Source organism: Daphnia magna, linkage group LG7 (assembly GCF_020631705.1).
Source record: "Daphnia magna isolate NIES linkage group LG7, ASM2063170v1.1, whole genome shotgun sequence".
In the NCBI taxonomy this organism is placed as follows: domain Eukaryota; kingdom Metazoa; phylum Arthropoda; class Branchiopoda; order Diplostraca; family Daphniidae; genus Daphnia; species Daphnia magna.
The window spans coordinates 3112677-3131614 of NC_059188.1; the positions used below are offsets into that span (position 1 = coordinate 3112677).

An 18938-nucleotide genomic window follows, 5' to 3' on the forward strand; every position below is an offset into this window, starting at 1 on the left:
AACATCTGAGTGTGTGGTTGTATAACATATATATTCAACACTCTCCCTCAAGCACAGCATTAGATGTGTGGAGCTTCTACAATTCCGAGTCTACTCCTGAGATCGTCGAATCGAGGGTTGGGGAGAGGTTTTGTAAAGATGTCAACTAGATAGTCTTCTGTTGGTACATACGAGACCTCAATCTAACCAGCTTCTGGTTTCTCTCGAATAAAATAATGTCGAATCTCAATGTGTTTAGTCCTTTGATGGAATTGATTGTTCTTCACTAGCTTGATGGTACTGTCATTGTCGCACAGACTCGGTAGTGGGTCATCTTGGTTCTTATTTATCTCTCTAAGTAATCGTCTCAGCCAGACGGCTTCTTTCGTGGTTTCGCTTGCAGCAATAAATTCCGCTTCGGTTGTTGACAGGTCAATACATGTTTGTCGTCGGCTGGTCCATGATATCGGCCCATTATTTAGAAGGAAAACAAAACCCGTCGTCGAACGGCCAGTGTTGTAATAATTATGCTAACGGATTAGAACACACACAATTGGTTTCAACATAACACAATATATTTCCTGATAACTTCCACACACATATGTAGCTGAACAAAAGACTTGAGTTCTTACCCTCTTGAGAACTAGAAAAAAGTAGAAAGAGGAGTGCTAATGGATCTAACGAGGCAGACGACATTATGGAAAAGAGGATAAGTAAGGGGTTCAGCAACTCTATGGTTTGGCAACCATAGTTGGGCACGCTTGAGTTGGATTTCATACAACACGTCCCTCAAGTCGAGCGTGCTCAAAATAAACATTGAATTTCAAGAGTGACATTTCGTTGCGTGTCCAAAAAAAAAAACAAACAAACGTGAGCGTCCCTTGTATTAGATTGTTTAGTTCATGAACTCCCGAATGTTCAGGTTCTGACGCAGCATTTCGAATCTTGGGACCGGTAGGGCCTTTGTAAAGATGTCAGCGAGTTGGGATTCGGTTTCGATGTAGTTGATGTCTATTTTTCCTTCCTGTTGAGCGTCGCGCACGAAGAAGAAGCGTACATCCATGTGCTTGGTGCGCTGATGGAACATTGGGTTGTGAATCAAGGCAATGGCGCCTTGATTGTCGCATCGCAGTGGCATGGCGACGTCCGGGCCACCCAACTCTGAGTACAAGCGCTTCAACCATATAGCTTCTTTTGTCCCGTCAGCTGCTGCAATGAATTCTGACTCTGTGGTAGACAAGGCTACACAGGTTTGGCGACGGCTGTGCCATGAAATGGGACCACCATTGAGTATAAATACGGCTCCGGATGTTGATCGTCGGTTTTCGAGATCTCCAGCGTAGTCTGCGTCAACATACCCGTGAAGTTCGTTGCTTCCACCGCTATATAGAATGCCATGATTGATAGTTTTTCGCAGGTAAGCCAGGATCCTTTTTAGCCCTTTCCAGTGTTCCGGTCCAGGATTTTGAGAGAAACGTGATACTTGGCCGATGGCATAGGCGAGGTCAGGTCGTGTCAGATTGGCTAGGTGCATCAGTGAGCCGATTCCTTCCATGAAGGGAATTTTGGCCATCATTGTCTTTTCTTCTTCCGTTCGGGGACACATGGCTGGTGACATTTTGACGCATGGATCGGCTGGGACAGCGACGCAGTGACAGTTGGCCATGTCGAATCTTTGTAGGATGGTTTTGACGTAATCTGGCTGGGAAAGATGAATGGCTCGTTGATTGCGGTTGCGGTCAATGTCGACGCCAATGAATCTGTCTGCTGGTAGTGAACGTATTTCAAATTCCTTGCCGAGGAATTCCACCATGTCCAGTAGAACTTGATTGACGTTGCTCAGGATCAGACCGTCGTCTACGTAAAGAATAAAGAAGGTTATTTCCTCATCTATCTCCCCCTGGCGGAGATGGCGGTAATAGATGCATGAGTCACATTGGGATCTTTTAAGGCCGAAAGATATGATGAACTCGTTGAATTTGACGTTCCATACACGAGAAGCTTGTTTCAGTCCGTATATGCTTTTAATGAGACGACACACTTCTTCTTCTCGTCCGGGAAGGATAAAGCCTTCAGGTTGGTGCATATAGACTTCTTCTTCTAGTGTCCCATAGAGGAAGGCTGTTTTGACGTCTAGTTGGATTATTTCCAGGTCTCTTGCAGCTGCGATTGCCATAACCATCCGGAAGGAGTAGGTCTTGGCTACTGGGGCGTAGGTTTCGTTGTAGTCAACACCATGTACTTGAGAAAAACCTTTAATGACGAACCGAGCCTTGTATCGTGGTGCAGTTGTTTTGAACCCGGGTTTGTGTTTCAGTATCCATTTGCCTTCGATTGCTTTCCGGCCAGAAGGCAGTTGGCATATTGTCCATGTGTTGTTTCTAATGAGTGATTCATATTCTTCTTGTATTGCTTGGATCCATAGTTTAGCTTCCGGACAGGAGATGGCTTCTTGATAGCTACTAGGTTCCATTGGTTTTGACATCGTTTTTCCATATTCACGGTTGGCTGATATGTCATGGAGAGTTACTTGTTTAGCGATCGATTGCATTTTTCTTGCTTGTATGCGAGTTGATCTGCGAAGGTTACAGTTGTTCTCTTGAGGGACATCATTTGAAGCTAGAGGAGAGACGTGGGTAGGGCTTACTCCTACATCGTTTTGGTTGTTGATTTGGATTACGGCTTCCTGGATGGTGTCGTCAATTTTGGCGGTTTCCTCATTGTTTAGGATGTTGGTGGTTGGTACTGAGGTGTTGACGAGAGCTTCTTCTTCTTGATTTGCCATGGTGGCAGGAGGAGCTCTGTCTCCTTCAGGAGTTTCATCGAAAGTCGGAACAGAAGTGTCACTTGCCTCTATTGAATTTTCATTGTCCGTAACGACTTGGAGTTGGTTCTTGATAGGAGAGAAAGAATAAAGAATGAAAATTTTTTTTTTTTTTTTTTTTTTTTTTTAATATTATTGTTGTTACCATTGAGGGTAGTGTGTCCTTGTCCACATGATCTCGATAAAGAATTGTCTCATCAACTTTGATGTCTTTACTTATGACAATCTTCCTTTTTGATGGGATGTAAATTCGGGATGCATTTTGAGTGGGGCAAAGTCCAACAAAAAATCCTTCTTGGCTGCGAGGTTCCAGTTTGGATGAGATGAGTGGATTTCTAACGAATGCTTTCGATCCAAAGATTCGAAAGTTTGTCATGTCGGGTTTTCTTTCATTCCAATATTCGTAAGGAGTGAGTTGACCAGTCCTTGAGAGGACTCGGTTTTTTATGTATGCTGTGTAGGATGTGGCCTCTGCCCAAAGAAAAGCTGGCATACCACTCTCAATAATCATGCAACGAACAGATTCTAGTAGCGTCCGGTTTAGGCGTTCGGCGGAGCCGTTTTGCTCTGGCGTGTGAGGTGCGCTGGTTTCATGACGGATTCCTTGTTGAGAGAACCACTCAGCATTTTCTTTGTTGACGTACTCTCCTTTGCCGTTGTCCGATCGAAGCGTAAGCATGTAGTAGCCAGTTTCATTCAGGAGCATGGCGTGGTAGAGACGGATTAGGGCGGGCACTTCGTTTTTCTTTTTCATGAAGTGGATGGTGATATATCCGCTAAAGTCGTCCTTGAAGGTGACGAAGTAACGGGCGCCTCCAAGACTGGTGGTGGAGATGGGTCCCCAGACGTCTGAATGTGTCAATTCGCCAATTCTGGATGCTCTGTGTCTGCCTGTTTTCAGAGGTAGCTTTGAGAATTTTCCCAACTCGCAGTTGGAGCAGAGGGATGCTGGGACATTACATTCCCCGTTGATATTTAAGCCAATCGTTTGGTCCTCCTTAACCATTTTCAAGAGAGTCTGGTAGCCGAGATGACCTAGGCGCTGATGCCAAGTGGTCATTGATGCTCGAAGGTTTGCGCCAAGTGCGACGAGAGTGCATGTTTGGCTTGTGTCACTCTGGATTGACTGGATGTCGGGTTTCATGTGAAGCTGAAAAAGGGTTTCATTTTGTTTCTCCCCAGTGAGGACAGTCTCCCCATTTCTCTTGAAGAGTACCTTAAGAGAGAGAGAGAAAAAAAATTTATGCTTTGTGTAATTTAATTAAAAAATGCGGCATAAGAGATTATTACCTTGTTGTCATCAAACGTTGCTACTAGGCCGTTGGCAGTTGCTGCTCCAACCGAGAAAAGGTTTGAGCCAAGTCCAGGCACATAGAGAACCTCTGTCAGTGTCTTGGAAGTCGTTACTTTGTCTACTTCAACCAAAACTTCAATGTTTCCGATCCCTAGAGCATCCAACTCAGAATCTCCAATGCCTGGAAGGCCAAAAAAAATAATTATTTTTTTTTTTTTTTTTTTTTTAACATGATAGGAAAAAAAAGGTGTTACCTTTACGGACCAAGTGCCTGCATTCATAGGTCTGAAGGTTGAGAAGAAGCTTCTTTGATCACTCATGTGCTTGGAGGCCCCTGAGTCAACGAGGAAAGTGAGTATGCTTCTGGGATCAAGTTTGGAGAGGGATAGCAAGGCATTTGATGAGTTGGGTGGGTTCCCCCTTCCTCTGCCTCTTCCTCTGCTTTTTGTGTTAGACCAATTCGGGGGTAGCCGTGTTTCTTGAAACAGTTTTTTCTTCGTGGTGTGGGCTGTTGCAGGTACCGCATCGTGGTCGTTTGTCTACATGACCTTCTGTGGGTCCATGATGATATTCTTTTCCATAGCCAGAGTGGCTGCCGCGACCATGGTTGAACTTTCTTTTCGGATATCCACTTGCAGCGAACGCAGTTTCTTCCGGATGTTCTGCCTTTTGATAGGACTTGAGCACACTTTCCTCAGTGATGAGTCGTTGAAGTAAATGATCAAGGGTTCGGTCAGCTGCTGGAACACTGGTCCAAACGGATCTGACAACCCGGAAGGATTCTGGAAGTGTGGCTAGGGCCTTTGAGATAAGTTGGACTTCAGGGAGAGCCTGTTCCCTTTCTCTCAGTTGGTCAGCGATGTTCGAGAGTTTTTGTATCATGGTCCTCATGTCATCACCTGTTGAGTGAAGCAGGGCGATGTAAACTTTTGCATCATTATGTTTTAAAAAATTTAGCATACCAGCTGTATGTTTGAAATCATAGTATTGTTGCCATAGAAGATGCAACTGTTCTTCAGTTTGAAGTTGGTACTGCAGGTTCAACTTTGTCCATATTTGTGCTGCATTAAGACCTGGGGTGTACAAATTCTCCTTCATTTTCTTTGTTATTGAGGCAAAGATGAAGTTAAGGGCCGTTATGTTCTTCCTTGTCCAAAGTCTTATGGCTGCATCATTTAGCAGTTCACCAGCTTCGTTTCGTTCCTATAAAAGGAAAGGAAAGATAAGGATAAGCAGGAGATATGGACAACATTATAGTAGAATGTGTTTCTCTAAATCTCAACTGTACAGTAATAAAATCAGATGTACACAGCGTTAAGGCTGATAAAGTTTCTCTCAGTCTTAGCTGTAGAGAAAAAATCAAATTTACACAGCGTTAAGGCTGATAGTTTCTCTCAGTCTCAACTGTACAGAAAAGAAAAATTTGAATGTTTACAGCGTTAAGGCTGATAAAGTTTCTCTCAGTCTCAACTGTAGAGCAAAAAATCAATTGTATGCAGCGTTAAGGCTGATAAAGTTTCTCTCAGTTTAACTGTAGAGTGACATTGTTAAGGAATGTGGCATTTTGTTGAAGTAACATGAGCATACGACATACTGTGTGAATAGTATGAATGTTCCAGCCCCTTATATAGATTCTCGAAAAATGACAGTATTCATGCCCTGAACGTCACTAGTTTTTGAGTTTTTTTTTTTTAAATTAAATAGATCAAGAGTCTAATTCTGAGAATATCATAGGATCTGATTTAAGCAACAATGTTTAGTAAAAAAAATCCCCCTTTACATCGGGCTTGTTATTCTCAGTGGTGATTTAAGTAATGAGCCACGTTGGTAGAACAGTTCAAAAAAAAAAGGTCCAGCACAACGGGAGAGGAATTTGAAATGTTTTACCTCTTCTGGACGTAGTTCGGTTCCCGAGACTAGGTCTTTTAATTCATGATGTTGAAAGACTAGGTCGATTTCGAAGTTCCACTCTCGGTGGTTGGAGCCGTCGAATTTCGGCAAATGGGCTACTGCCCGCAAAGGTTGGTTGTCTTGGATCTCGTGTTCGGCCATTGTTAGTTACCAGGCAGCAACGTGTTTCTGGGCCCATAACCTGTTGTAATAATTATGCTAACGGATTAGAACACACACAATTGGTTTCAACATAACACAATATATTTCCTGATAACTTCCACACACATATGTAGCTGAACAAAAGACTTGAGTTCTTACCCTCTTGAGAACTAGAAAAAAGTAGAAAGAGGAGTGCTAATGGATCTAACGAGGCAGACGACATTATGGAAAAGAGGATAAGTAAGGGGTTCAGCAACTCTATGGTTTGGCAACCATAGTTGGGCACGCTTGAGTTGGATTTCATACAACAGCCAGTATCTAGGTCGCCAGCATAATCCGCATCCGTGTATCAAGTGATATAATTGTTGCTTCTCCCGTCAAATTGTAATCCGAAATGAATGGTATTTTTTTAGAAAAGAAATAATGCGTTTTACCGCTGCCCAATGTAACTTTTTCGGATTTTTACAATGCTGTGCCACTTGGTTTACCGAGAAGGAGATGTCTGGACAAGAGGTGACTACCAGATAGATAAGGCTGCCGACGGCCTCCCGATATGGAAATATTTCATCGTCTTGGTGATTTTCATGTAGCGAAGGCTTTTTCTTGGCCGTTAGTCGGGAGTTGGGGTCTGCCGGTAAACTCTTGGGCTGGCAATTTTCCATGTTGAATCTGTGAAGGATTTTTGTTATATATTCCGGTTGTGACAGATATACTTTCTTTTTGCTTTCATCGTGGCTGATTTTTAAGCCCACGAAATAGTCAACTGCAACTGACCGTATTTCGGAATGACTGTTGAGGTACTGCAGGATATTGGATGCTGATTCTTTGTTGTTGCTACAGATGAGTCCATCATCCACCCATATCGCCATGATGGTTAATTCCTCTAGAAAACGAATGAAAAGATACGCATGGATCTGAAATGCTGAAGTTTAGGCCGAAGTCTCGAAGAAATTGGTTAAAGTGTTGATTCCAAACTCTGGACGCTTGTTTTAAGCCATCAATGCATTTATTTAACTGGCATACTTCACTTTCCCTTCCTGGGATTATGAATCCTTCAGGTTGGTTGAGATATATCTCTTCGCTGATTTCACCATATAGAAGGCCGTCTTTACGTCGAGCTGCACCATCCTTAGGTTGTGTGCCGCCGAAAGAGACAAGATGACGCGTAGAGAGTCCAACTTGACTACAGGGGAAAAAGTCTCATTGTAATCGATTCCTGGTCGTTGTGTAAATCCTTTGGCCACCATCCTCGCTTTGTACCTTTGTGTGGTTCCGATAGTACCTGGCTTTACTTTGAATACCCACCTAGTATTAATGGTACTGCGGTTTGGTGGAAGATTTTTAGTGTCCAGGTATTTTTTAAATCAAAGATTGGTACTCTTCAAGTATCGCTGTTAACCAAAGGAGGGCGTCGGGTGACGAAATGGCATCTTTGTAGTTGCATGGCTCGTAATAATCGTCGTGAGGATGAATTACTGAATGAAGTGTTGCAATACCTTGAAGATGTCTCGACCGGCGTTCACCTTGCCCGGTGGTTGGTGTTGGACTCACAAGCTGGGTTCATCTTAACGTTGTATTGGCTGTGAATGGGTAATGGTGTTTGGATTTGTCTCTGGAGGTGAGGGCACCGTATTCTGTAATCTTACTACTGTATCCAGAGGTGGGAGACTCGGAATCCTGTAGTAGTTCATCAGCTTGTTGGTCGATGCTTGGAGTTGTTGTTGATACATCCAGTTGATTATTTTGAATGGTGTCCATTGCATTGCGGATGGGGGGAAAGGGTTCAGTAGAACATGCTCTCCCTCAGCTGGTGGTATCATGGTACTGAAAGGATCGAAGTAGCTGTTCTCGTCAAAAATTGTATCTCGGCCTATTTTTACCTTGCACGCTACTGGGTCCCAGAAACGATGAGCTTTTTGGGTTGACAGTATCCAATGAAGATACATCTGGTGCTTTTTGGGTCGAGTTTTCTTCTTTCAGCTGCTGGGATAAGTACGAACACAGTAGATCCAAATACGTGTAGATTTGTGAGGTATGGTTTTTGTTTGTGCCAAATCTGAAACGGTGTGAGTTTACTTGCCTTTGATGGCACTCGATTCAGCATGTACACTGCACAGGTGACTGCCCCTGCCCAGAACTTCAACGGGAGACCTTCTACGTGGATGAGGCTGCGTGCGGCTTCAACAATTGTGCGGTTTGCACGTTCGGACACGCCATTCGGTTCTGGACAATGGGGAGCGCTGGTCTCGTGTCTTATTTCTTTTCTTAATAGCCAGTCGCGAAAGATGTAGAGACAAAATAAACGGTCTCGCTTCGAAGTAGGGTGACATACTGTTTGAACTTTTCGGGAGTTTCTGATTTCTGTTGGAGAAAATACACTTGTCTCCAGCCACTACAGTCATCTTAAAATAGAAGGAAATACCTTGCACCAGTTAGTGATGGGGTTTGCATTGGTCCACAAAAGTCTGAGTGGACGAGCTAGCCAACGTATGTAGCACTTGTCCTACCGACGGTGAAAGATTTTCTTTGTATTTTTCCAAATGCGCAGCCGTGGCAGATATCTTCTGGGATATGGCAGGTTTTTGGGAGAGAAAGACCGTCGACTAGGTCTGAATTTGACATTTCAAGAATGGTTTTATAATTCAAATGAGCGAGACGCTGGTGCCAAATTTCAATGGTGGATGTCTTGAGATCTACCAGGTTGGCAGTCTCTTCTTTGTACTGTTGATCTTCTTGGCGAATCTCGATGTTTAGGAAGTACAGTTTTCTGTCAATGCGGTCTCCTGTCATTTCGACTTCGTTGTGGCGAGTGAAATGGACTTGCTCTCCCGAAAATATGACAGTCATCCCGGTTCTTGTAGCTGCAGTGATTGAGATTAAGCTGGCACTAGGGTTAGGGACGTATAAAACGTTCTTGGTAGTGGCCTTGCCTCGGATACCGTTGACGATTTTTGACATTTTTACATTTCCACGTTCTTTGGTGAATAACTTAGCTCCTCCGATGCCTTTAACTAAATTAGATTGAGAATGGGAGAACGGTAAAAAGTTGGAAAATACTTCTCGTTGGTCCGTCATATGGGCTGTTGCTCCTGAATCAGCAATCCAGCGTGACCACATGAGCGATATGATCCGCGATGATGAGAGGTAGCAATTGTCTTGTTGGAAAACGGACGCGAAAGATGACTCGGTAGAACTTTCTGCTGCCTGTTCTTTCTTTTTCTTTTGGTCCCTCAAGCGTACTCTGCAAACCTCGTAGGTGTGGAGAGAATCGTGATGGTCCACTGCAGTATGTGCATTCTTTATCAGCGAATCTGTTGTATCCACCTCTTCTTCCTCTTCCTCTTCTTGAACTGCTCTGTGTAGAGGATGATGGATGATTGTTCTACCCAACAAAAGCATTTTCGGTAGTTGCATTATCTTCATTCGACCATCGCTTCTTTACGCTCTCTTATCTCAGTAGTCGTGACGTAAGTAGCTGCATGGTTTTTTCACTTGCGGATACGTTGCCCCAGACTGAGAGGAAATTTTCAAAAGCTCGAGGGAAGTGTACAGACTATAATTGTCATCACTGAAAAGTAGTAATCTTAACCTGTAACAATAATCACGTTATTACCTGCGATTAAAAACTTTTGAGGGTTAAACTTAGGCAGGTTCTATCACTGATTTATGTGAACTGACTTTTGACACAATAATGGCGTCTGCTTCTACAGGGGGGAAATTCGAACAACGGCTATTACCGATATCGTCCACCAAGATGGCCCTGCTTGGCAGCGCCCCTGTCGGCCTACACGAAGTTTACAATTACAGCATAGCCATTACAGTCTCCCGTAAACGGGAGACTGTAATGGTTTATACGCGCTTGGAACGCGTTAACTACCACAAAAACGAAACTAAAAAAATAATAAGATAAATTGGGGTTGGGATTTACCGCATGTTGTATTGAACTATAAGCGACGATGGAGAATAAAAACGATCCGTGAAGACACAGCCCAATCGATAAAACTACTGCAGCAGAAAATTGTCGTGAAGACTGGACAGACCAAAAAACTTCGAAGACTGACGCGCTGTTCTATTTATGGTTTTTTAAGGAAGCATCTTTTTCTTCTGGCTGGCGTGGGAATCGCGGTAGCGTCTTTTCCAACGGTCAACTCGACCTTGGTCACCTACGGTGCTGCCCTCATCGGGCAGGGCTGTGGGAGGCAAGGGCCTTCTAAGTCGTCGTCGGGTGTTCTCGTTTTTTGTTTTGGCAGTCTTCTCTTTTTTGTAACCAAGTTACCTCGTCCGTCCATTCAATTTTTATGTTTTGATTTTTTCCTGCCTCGTTTAAAAGAAAGTTCGTCCTTACGTTTTTGTCCTCTACGTTTTGTCCCCCGTTTTCTCACAGAAAATACAGTGTGCTTAAATTCCACCCACCCCAAGTAAATTCTCTTATCTTTCTCTGCAACGCGCCTGCAAGCACGTCAGGTGCGTTACAAAATTGTGCAGAAACCCGGGATTTAACGAACACGTGCATTTTCTACCGTATTCGCTTGTGAAAACGTTGTTCATCTTTCAAAACTGTCGGGTATTTTTACCTTGTAAAAACTTTTACGCTACGTTCACGTCTGCTTGAAGGCAAAGCCCTGTCCAACACGTGTTGCGAATCTAACTTGTGTGTCGACGTATCTAAGTGAATCTTCGACATCCGTTAACGTGTGACTCTTTGATTGTGTGCTAGCATTTCCTACGTCATGAGTGACTCTGTACCTTCCACCGAAGAAATGGAATCAGCTCGCATTGTCGTAAAGGTCGACGAAACCAAAATCGAAGCACCGAAGAGTGAAATGCCTCTCCTCCCGGAATACGACATAAAAAGGAAACGACGCAGAAGAAAGTCGGCTCATACAAAGTTAACAAACCAGCTCAGAAAGGCAGTGGTGGATCACAAAAAGTGGGTCATCAGGTTGCCAAGAGTGCAAGTAGCAGCATGGCGAGACGAATTAATTCGTATCTACTCCGAAGTCAAGACCCTACATCGAGAATATACCGAATGTATACCCGACGTTTCAGAAAAGCAGCGATAGGCATGTGAAAATTTGGAAGTACAGTTCGACACGGATCATGAAGGTACTATCCAGTTTGCCATTAGATATGCCCTGTCATCTAGCCGATCTGCCAGCTCCATTGGAACGTCACACAGCCAAATCACGACGAGTGAAGCAGTGTTTTCGGATTTTTTTCAAATCAAATCCAAATCCTCCCGGATTTTTAAGGGATTTGGTTTTGCCTTATTTTTCAATGGCTTGGATTTGGATCGGATTTGATCCCCCAACAAAAACCCGGATTTTTTCAAATCCAAATCCAAATCCTTTATAAAGAAGAAGGATTCAGTCATCTGGTCTTGTTGAGAACGATGTCTTGCAGTCCATTAGATCCGAACTGGAATACCGATACAAACATTTGCGTACGGACCATTTTTAACCGAAAAACGAATTCACAATATTAAACATTTGGTTTTTATAATTTAGGAGACTCCCAAGAAATTCAAGAGGGCACGGCAGGTAGGGCAATGAATTCACCTCCGTCTAAGCGCCAAACCTTGACTCGGGCTCTATTTTCAACGGTCATCCAGAAAAGGGCTCAATCTGCTTGCGCATCAAAGGTCCTTGATGAATTTGAACTCTACCTCTCAGAACCAGTGTACCAGTCAAGTGGTCCAGATTCTCCTGACAATGATCGTCCTTCTGACTTGCGCTTTAGTCCCTTGGGTTATTGGAAAGTAAACGCCCATCGATTCCCGTTGTTGGCTTTGATAGCAAGGGAGCCCTTCGGGGTGCCCGCTTCGGGAGGAGAGATCGAACGGGTCTTTAGCACCGCCACGGACATTGCAACGGCTAAAAGAAATCGCATTAAGCCTCCTCTCTTCGCGAAAATGCTTTTCATAAAGCGAAATATGAAACTTATGAGTCCTGTGACTCCTGTCAAACAAAAATGATGAATTGTGGCTAACTCTTTTGTTTTTTGCTGTTTTCACCATTGTCAGTCAGAATACTCAGAAATAAAAAGATTTAATCCAACTTAAGAAATCTAAAGGAACCTGTTATTATAGTTTTTTTTAATATGGATTTTGTAAGAAATCAAAAGTCGAACAGACTTTTTAGCAAAACTTCTATTAAAAAGTAAACTAATCCAATTAAGTCTTGGGTTTTTATTTGATGTTAAATTAGGGATTAAAGTCAAAAAAATTAAAAGGAAATTTTAAACATTTTTACCTTGACACAGAAATATGTAGAAGAATTTGTATGTAACTATGTGTTACATGTTGCAATCATAAAATTAACAATAGATTGTGAATTGGATTGGATTTGGATCGGATTTGGATCGGATTTGGAACGGATTTTCTCAAATTTAAAATGATTTGGATTTGGATTTGGATTTGATTTGATTTGATTTGGATTGGATTTTGCTGATTTTTTCGAGCTTAAGATTTGGAACGGATTTCAAAACACACGCAATGATTTGGATTTGAGTCAAATCCGGCAAATTTAGAAAATCCGAAACACTGGAGTGAAGTGACGTCGAGAAGAGGTCCAACCCCATTTATGCTGACTGGTTCTTCACCCCAAGTCAGTTACACGGAATTTGAGACCCACAAACAGCTTGATGATACTAGAGATCAAGCTAGGAGAAGGCTACTAAACAGATGGAGCAGCAGCGCAGCGTCGTCCGCCCAAATGTTGACCAATGCATTAGAGGGCATGGGCGAGAAGTTGGCCAAGCTTCTGGAAAGATCCAACGTAACAACCAACGAGATTGCAGTCACCACTCAGCTAGTTCGAGACTCACGTCAGACGTTGGATGCCTTGGATGGCAAGATCGACCGTAACAAGACCGAGTTAAGCTCTCAAATTGAGGGTCTTAAAATGGATACGGATGCTAATGCAGAACATCTGAAGACATTACAGCGTCAATACGACGAGGATAAGCGCCTTGCCAGTCAGACAATTTCTGACAGGCCGGTTGGTAGCCAGAATTTGCCCCCGCAGCCATCAGCTGAAACATCGCTTAGACGTCAGAATGTCCCACCACAGTCACCAGGGGACGTCACTTGAGGCCATTATACATCATCGCAGAGGATTGATTGATGCAGACGTCTCTTCCCCGGAGCAGCCGCAACGACAACGTACGTTCACGTATCCAAGTTGCGACCCTACGGGCCCAGAAGAGACCATATCACCTGGACGTAATAGCACCAGGGATCACGTCGATCATCCTCCTGGTGTTGATTATGGCCACGGCATCACCCTAACTTCAAGATCGTTCCGTTCGATGGAAATCCTAAGAACTACGCTCGGTTCAAGGCTAATTTTAAGAGGCCTTGTATGAAAGGGGTTCTGCAAATTCTCCAATCCTCCTGTTTATTGTTGAAGAGTTCCTAACAGAAGACGTTCGTAACGAAGTCGGTGAATGCCTTACTGATGGTTCCATGTATTCCGTTGTGGTGGGAACGTCTCGATTCAGTTTATGGCCGAACCGAGATTATGGACCAGACGAAACCTATATGACCTGCTCCAGATTCCGCCAGTGAAGAATCAAGAAGCTGGCAACCTAAAATCCTTCGCGAACCGTCTACATGGTGCAGTGGCGACCCTATCCCAATCCAAGTATGCGCAGGTACTTCACAGCCGCACTAACCTGATGGCTATTGAAGCGAAGCTGCCGGCATTCCTGAGGGACAAGTGGAGCGAGAAACGTAAGGTGGCGGGAGCAGAATTGAACATCCTTGACCTGGATGATTGGGTAACTTTAAAATCCATGAGTAAACAACATGGTAAAAACGTATTCGAGTCTTTGCCCACGTCGACGTCCAAAAACGTAAGATTCCATGAAAAGGAGCCAGTCAAGAGACTCAGCGTTCCTCATGTATCCACCATTGGCCACGTATCGACAACGGAAGGCTCGAAAGTAATGGCAGTATCTTTCCCAGCAACCGTGCCTCCAAGGAGCCGACCGCACACGGAGAAGAGAAGAGCCGAGAAGAAGGAGCATTGGAAATGCTTGGTATGCCACGGCAAGGCCAACAACCTTATCGAATGCACCGCTTTCACCTCTCTCCCCCCAGAAAAAAAGGCGGAGAAAATCTTCAAGTCCGGAAGGTGTTTGCTATGCCTCACCGGAAACCACGAACGTTAGGAGTGTCCGAAAGACGTCAAATGCACCATTAGTGGTTGCACTGGCTCGAGACATCATACCTTGCTTCATGGAGCTGAATTCATCCCACAGTGGAAGTCAGTAGATCAACACACTCCATCGATGCCAACATCGATGGCATTCCTTGGGACAGCTACCCATTTGGAGCCTTCGAAGCGACGTGTACGTTTTAAGATCGTACCAATGCGCATTGATGTTGGTGGAAGGTGGTTCGACACCTACGGTTTCTTGGATACCGGAAGGGACACCACACTGATTAGGAGTGATGTAGTAAAGAATTTTGGAATCATTGGGCCGTCTAAACGCATCAGCGTTGTATCGTACGATGGGGCCACGTCTAACGTTTGTGCTTCCGTAGTACACTTCCCAATTTCATCTCGTGACGGAACGAGCAAGTTTGAAGTCAAGCATGCTTACGCCATCGACAAATTGAAGGTGACGCCGAACTCTTCGATCGACCCTTGTCAGCTTGAATCTTGGACACACCTACGTGGTATTGATGTCCCGAACGTTCAACTGGAGGATGTAACCGTACTCATCGGAATCGACGTAGCATCGGCCAACGATCATGTCGCTTCCATCAGGCCGCCGGCTAGAACAACAGGGCCCATCGCCTTCGTTTGGTTGGTGTCTGGGTGGTCCAGCGGGCCCACAGAACACCGATATCCCGTTCATCGCACACATTGTGTCAGAAGAACGAAGCGAAGACCTGAAAGAGTTAGTGAAGAGATTCTGGCAACTCGAGGCAAAGGACGTCGAAGAAGAACCGCCAGTTCTTTACGAAGACGACCTGCGAGGAAAACGATATCCCCGACCGTACTGTAAGAAAAGTATGTAATTGCTACGCAAATCGGCTTGATGTGGAAGGCTGATGACGTAAACCTTCCGAAAAATCGGACGTCTGCCTTGAAAAGGCTTTATGCACTCGAGAGGCCTTTCCATCGAGCGATTGACCTTACCCGAAAATAGGATGCCGTAGACCAGGAGTTCATCGCATTAAAACATGCTAGGCTTCTCACGACTCAAGAGGCATTGAAGGAAAGCAACAAAACGTGGTATCTACCTCAACACGGAGTCATGAGTCCGTTTAGCTCATCGACAAAAGTTCGTGTTGTCTTCGATGGAGCTGCCGAGTATGGCGGAACATCGATCAACCAAAATCTTCTGCGGGTCCCAACTTGCTGGTTAGCTTGTTGGGTGTTCTTATCCGGTTCCGGCAAAATCTCATCCCGGTTGCTGCAGACATCAAGAAAATGTTTGATCAGGTTCAAGTTCCCGAAGAAGATCAGTCAGCCTACCGTTTTGTTTACCGGACGCCAGAAAGCAGTACAGCTCCAATGACATACCAGATGACCGTTTTCAATTTCATCCCCAACTACCAGTATCTACGCCCTGAACTGAACTACAGACGATCATTGTGACCAGTTTCCAGAAGCTGCAGACAGTGTTCGACGTACGTTCTACGTCGACAACTACCTTGACTCCTTTGATTCCGAAGATGATGTAGTTAAACGGGCCCGCCAAATGAAGAACCTTCTTCAGTTGGGTGGTTTTACCCTCACAAAGTGGACGTCGTCATCAAGAAACGTGATGGCAGCTTTACGTGAGTTCGGGGTCGCAACACCAACTCTGAATCTCGACCTGGATAAATTGCCCGTTAAAAGAACCCTTGGCGTGATGTGGGATGGGGAGAGAGACATGTTAACGTTCAAAATTCCCAAGTCATCAAACCCTTACACTCTTATTAAGCGAACGTTCCTAAGCATAATTTCCAGTGTTTACGATCCATTGGGTCTCGTAGCGCCTGTAACCTTCTTGATGTAGAGTCTCCTTCAAGAAATCTGGACGTATGAAACCAGGATTGGCTGGAATGATCTTCTAACCGAAGAATTACGTGAACGTTTTCTACACTGGTACGAGCATCTTGAAAATTTTGAGACGCTTTCAGTGCCATGGTGTTACAGATTCAATTGGGGGAGCTGTAAGTAGCAGCAGCTGCATCTATTTACGGATACAAGTTCGAAATGCTTTGGAACTGTGGCTTACTTCCGTTCGGTCTATGACGAACATTCGATAGACGTGTCATTCGTCATGTCGAAAACCCAAGTCACCCCAGTCAAAGGCCTTACAATTCCTAGGCTGGAGCTTCAAGCAGCAGCTAAAGGTCTGAACATAGCCCTCACCGTTTGTCGAGAGCTAGGAATGGACCTACAAGACATTATCTTTCACACCGACTCGCAAACAGTGTTACGTTGGATTTACTCACGAACGTGCAAATTCGAAGTTTTCGTGAACAATCGTGTTGTTGAAAAGTCCTCAGAAACACCAATCGTCGGCAGTGATGTCATGTAGCTGGAGTCGAAAATCCTGCTGATCTGTGCAGTCGTGGTATTGACCCACAGAACGTAAACGAGTTGTTTCAGTTTCATCAAGGACCGCAGTTCTTGCAACTCTATCCATCTGAGTGGAACAATTGGGTTGAAATTGCTGAGCCAAAAGAGAGTGACGTGAATGTGATTCGCATCTTGGCATTAAAAACAGAAGATGAGAACCATCCCGTAGACCAGTGCGTAAAAAACTGTTTGAGTTTGCTTAGAATTCAGAGAACTCTAGCCTGTTGTTTGAGATTCGTGAGAAATACACAATCCAGAAAACGTGGGGAGAAACTGACAGTTGGGGAGTTAATGGCGTTAGAAATGTCAATGTCGTTAGTGATTTGCGTCAAACGTACTCAAGTGTTAGCTTTCAATGAAGAAATCTACGCCTTAAGAAAAAACCTGGAACTACCGCTGACGTCTAAACTTCGTCCTTTCAAGCCATATTTACACGATGTCGGACAGTTACGGGTAGGTGGACGTATCCACCACGCCCCGGTAGACTACTCAGCAAAACATCCCATTCTGCTACCAGGAGATCAGTTGTTGACTCAACGGATAGTGTGGGATCATCACGTCAAAAATTTGCGTGTGAAAGCTGAGACGTTGTTAGCAAGTATACGTTCACGTTACTGGATACTTTCTGGTCGGAAAGCCATCAAATCAGTCGTGAATAATTGCTGGCCTTGTAAACGCCGATCGTCGAAGCCAATGCCGCCCCTTATGGCATCGCTTCCAGTACATCAGCTTACCCCGTATCGCCCTGCTTTTGCCTTCACGGGGATCGATTACTTCGGTCCTCTAACTGTACGTGTTGGTGGAAGAGGTGTAAGGCACGAAAAGCGATGGATCAGTCTTTTCATGTGTTTAACAACCAGGGCTGTTCATCTAGAAACTTCAGATGGACTCAGTCTGGAAGAATTCTTACTGTGCTTCACCCGGTTCGTCAGTGTACGTGGAAATCCGGAGGTAATTTACAGCTACAACGGAACAAACCTTGTTACAGCCGAACAAGAACTTCGCCAGGCTCTGGAAGAACTCCAGACCATAATGTCCTGTCAGCAGATAGAATGGCATTTTTCTCCTCAGTATGGGCCCCATTTCGGGGGAGTATGGGAAAGATTGGTTCAATCGTGCAAACGTGCGATGAAAATCAGTGTTAGGACTCGCCTCGTCACTGATCGTGTGCTAAGAACCGTCGTTGCCGAGGTAGCCGCCTTGCTCAATTCAAGACCACTGACTCATCTCAGCATGGATCCTGACGATCCTGATCCCCTAACACCGAATCACTTTCTACACGGTGGGGAACGTCCTTATACACCGCTAAAGTTATCAGATGAAGAAAACGTACACGTAACCGCAAAGAAATTTCTGCAAAGCCAGACCATCATTCAACATTTTTGGAATCGATGGCTACGTGAATACGTTCCTCATCTGACTGAAAGAAGAAAGTGGGCCGAAAATCGGCCTAATGTTACTGTGGGGGATATAGTGCTTGTTATTTAATCAAATGCCTTACGTGGGCAGTGGTCATTAGGCAAAGTGATAGAAATAATGCCCAGTGCCGCTGACAATGTCGTTAGAGTGGTTAAAGTGAAGCTTGTTAACCACAAAAACCCATTTTTTCGCCCTGTGACAAAGCTCTGTGTTTTAGCTACGGCCAAAGAGCAAGGGGTAAAATGGATTGTACTGATCATTAAATAGTGTAAAACTCAGTTACTTGTAGAGAAATATTAGCTTTATACACGTTACAAACAATTGTGTAGGTAAAACAGCTGTTCGAGATGGTAGTGTGGAAACTTTCGTCGCCCCCTATATTGAACTTCATACAATATTGCGTAAATCGTCCGCCAGGTTGTGCAATTTCCGTTTATTACTGCTAAATTGCACAGATACCGTTAAGCGCTCACAAGGCTAGCAGACGATCGGCATCACAGTTTCCAACGACCCACGCGACTCACACGTGAACCTTCACCTTATCTGAATAGTGCTTACGCAAACGTTTTTCTAAAATGGCCGAGTGTCCCCCATTATCTGGGCCATCAGTAAAGGCTTCTCTTAAAGAATCCAGTGACATGGAAAGTGAGTGTACGAAAAACCTTCGTGACAAACAACATTTGCTCGTGATGGCCAGGGAAGAGGCCGTAAAACAAGTGTACCGCCATCAAAGGATGATAGTGAGTCTTGACGAAGAAATCGACAACGTGGGTCGAGATCTCGTCAA

The 18938-nt window shown here is 44.4% G+C and overlaps 1 protein-coding gene across 1 annotated transcript; it reads left to right on the forward strand.

The window, feature by feature from the left end:
- Window positions 1–17035: 17035 nt before the first annotated feature.
- Window positions 17036–18220, forward strand: LOC123474202. The gene has a single exon (XM_045176133.1). The coding sequence runs from the start codon at window positions 17036–17038 to the stop codon at window positions 18218–18220; it is 1185 nt and encodes a 394-aa protein (XP_045032068.1).
- The last annotated feature ends 718 nt before the right edge of the window (window positions 18221–18938 follow it).

Coding starts and splice junctions, on each gene's coding strand:
- LOC123474202 (XM_045176133.1), top strand. CDS start 17,036: ATGTCAATGTCGTTAGTGATTTGCGTCAAACGTACTCAAGTGTTAGCT.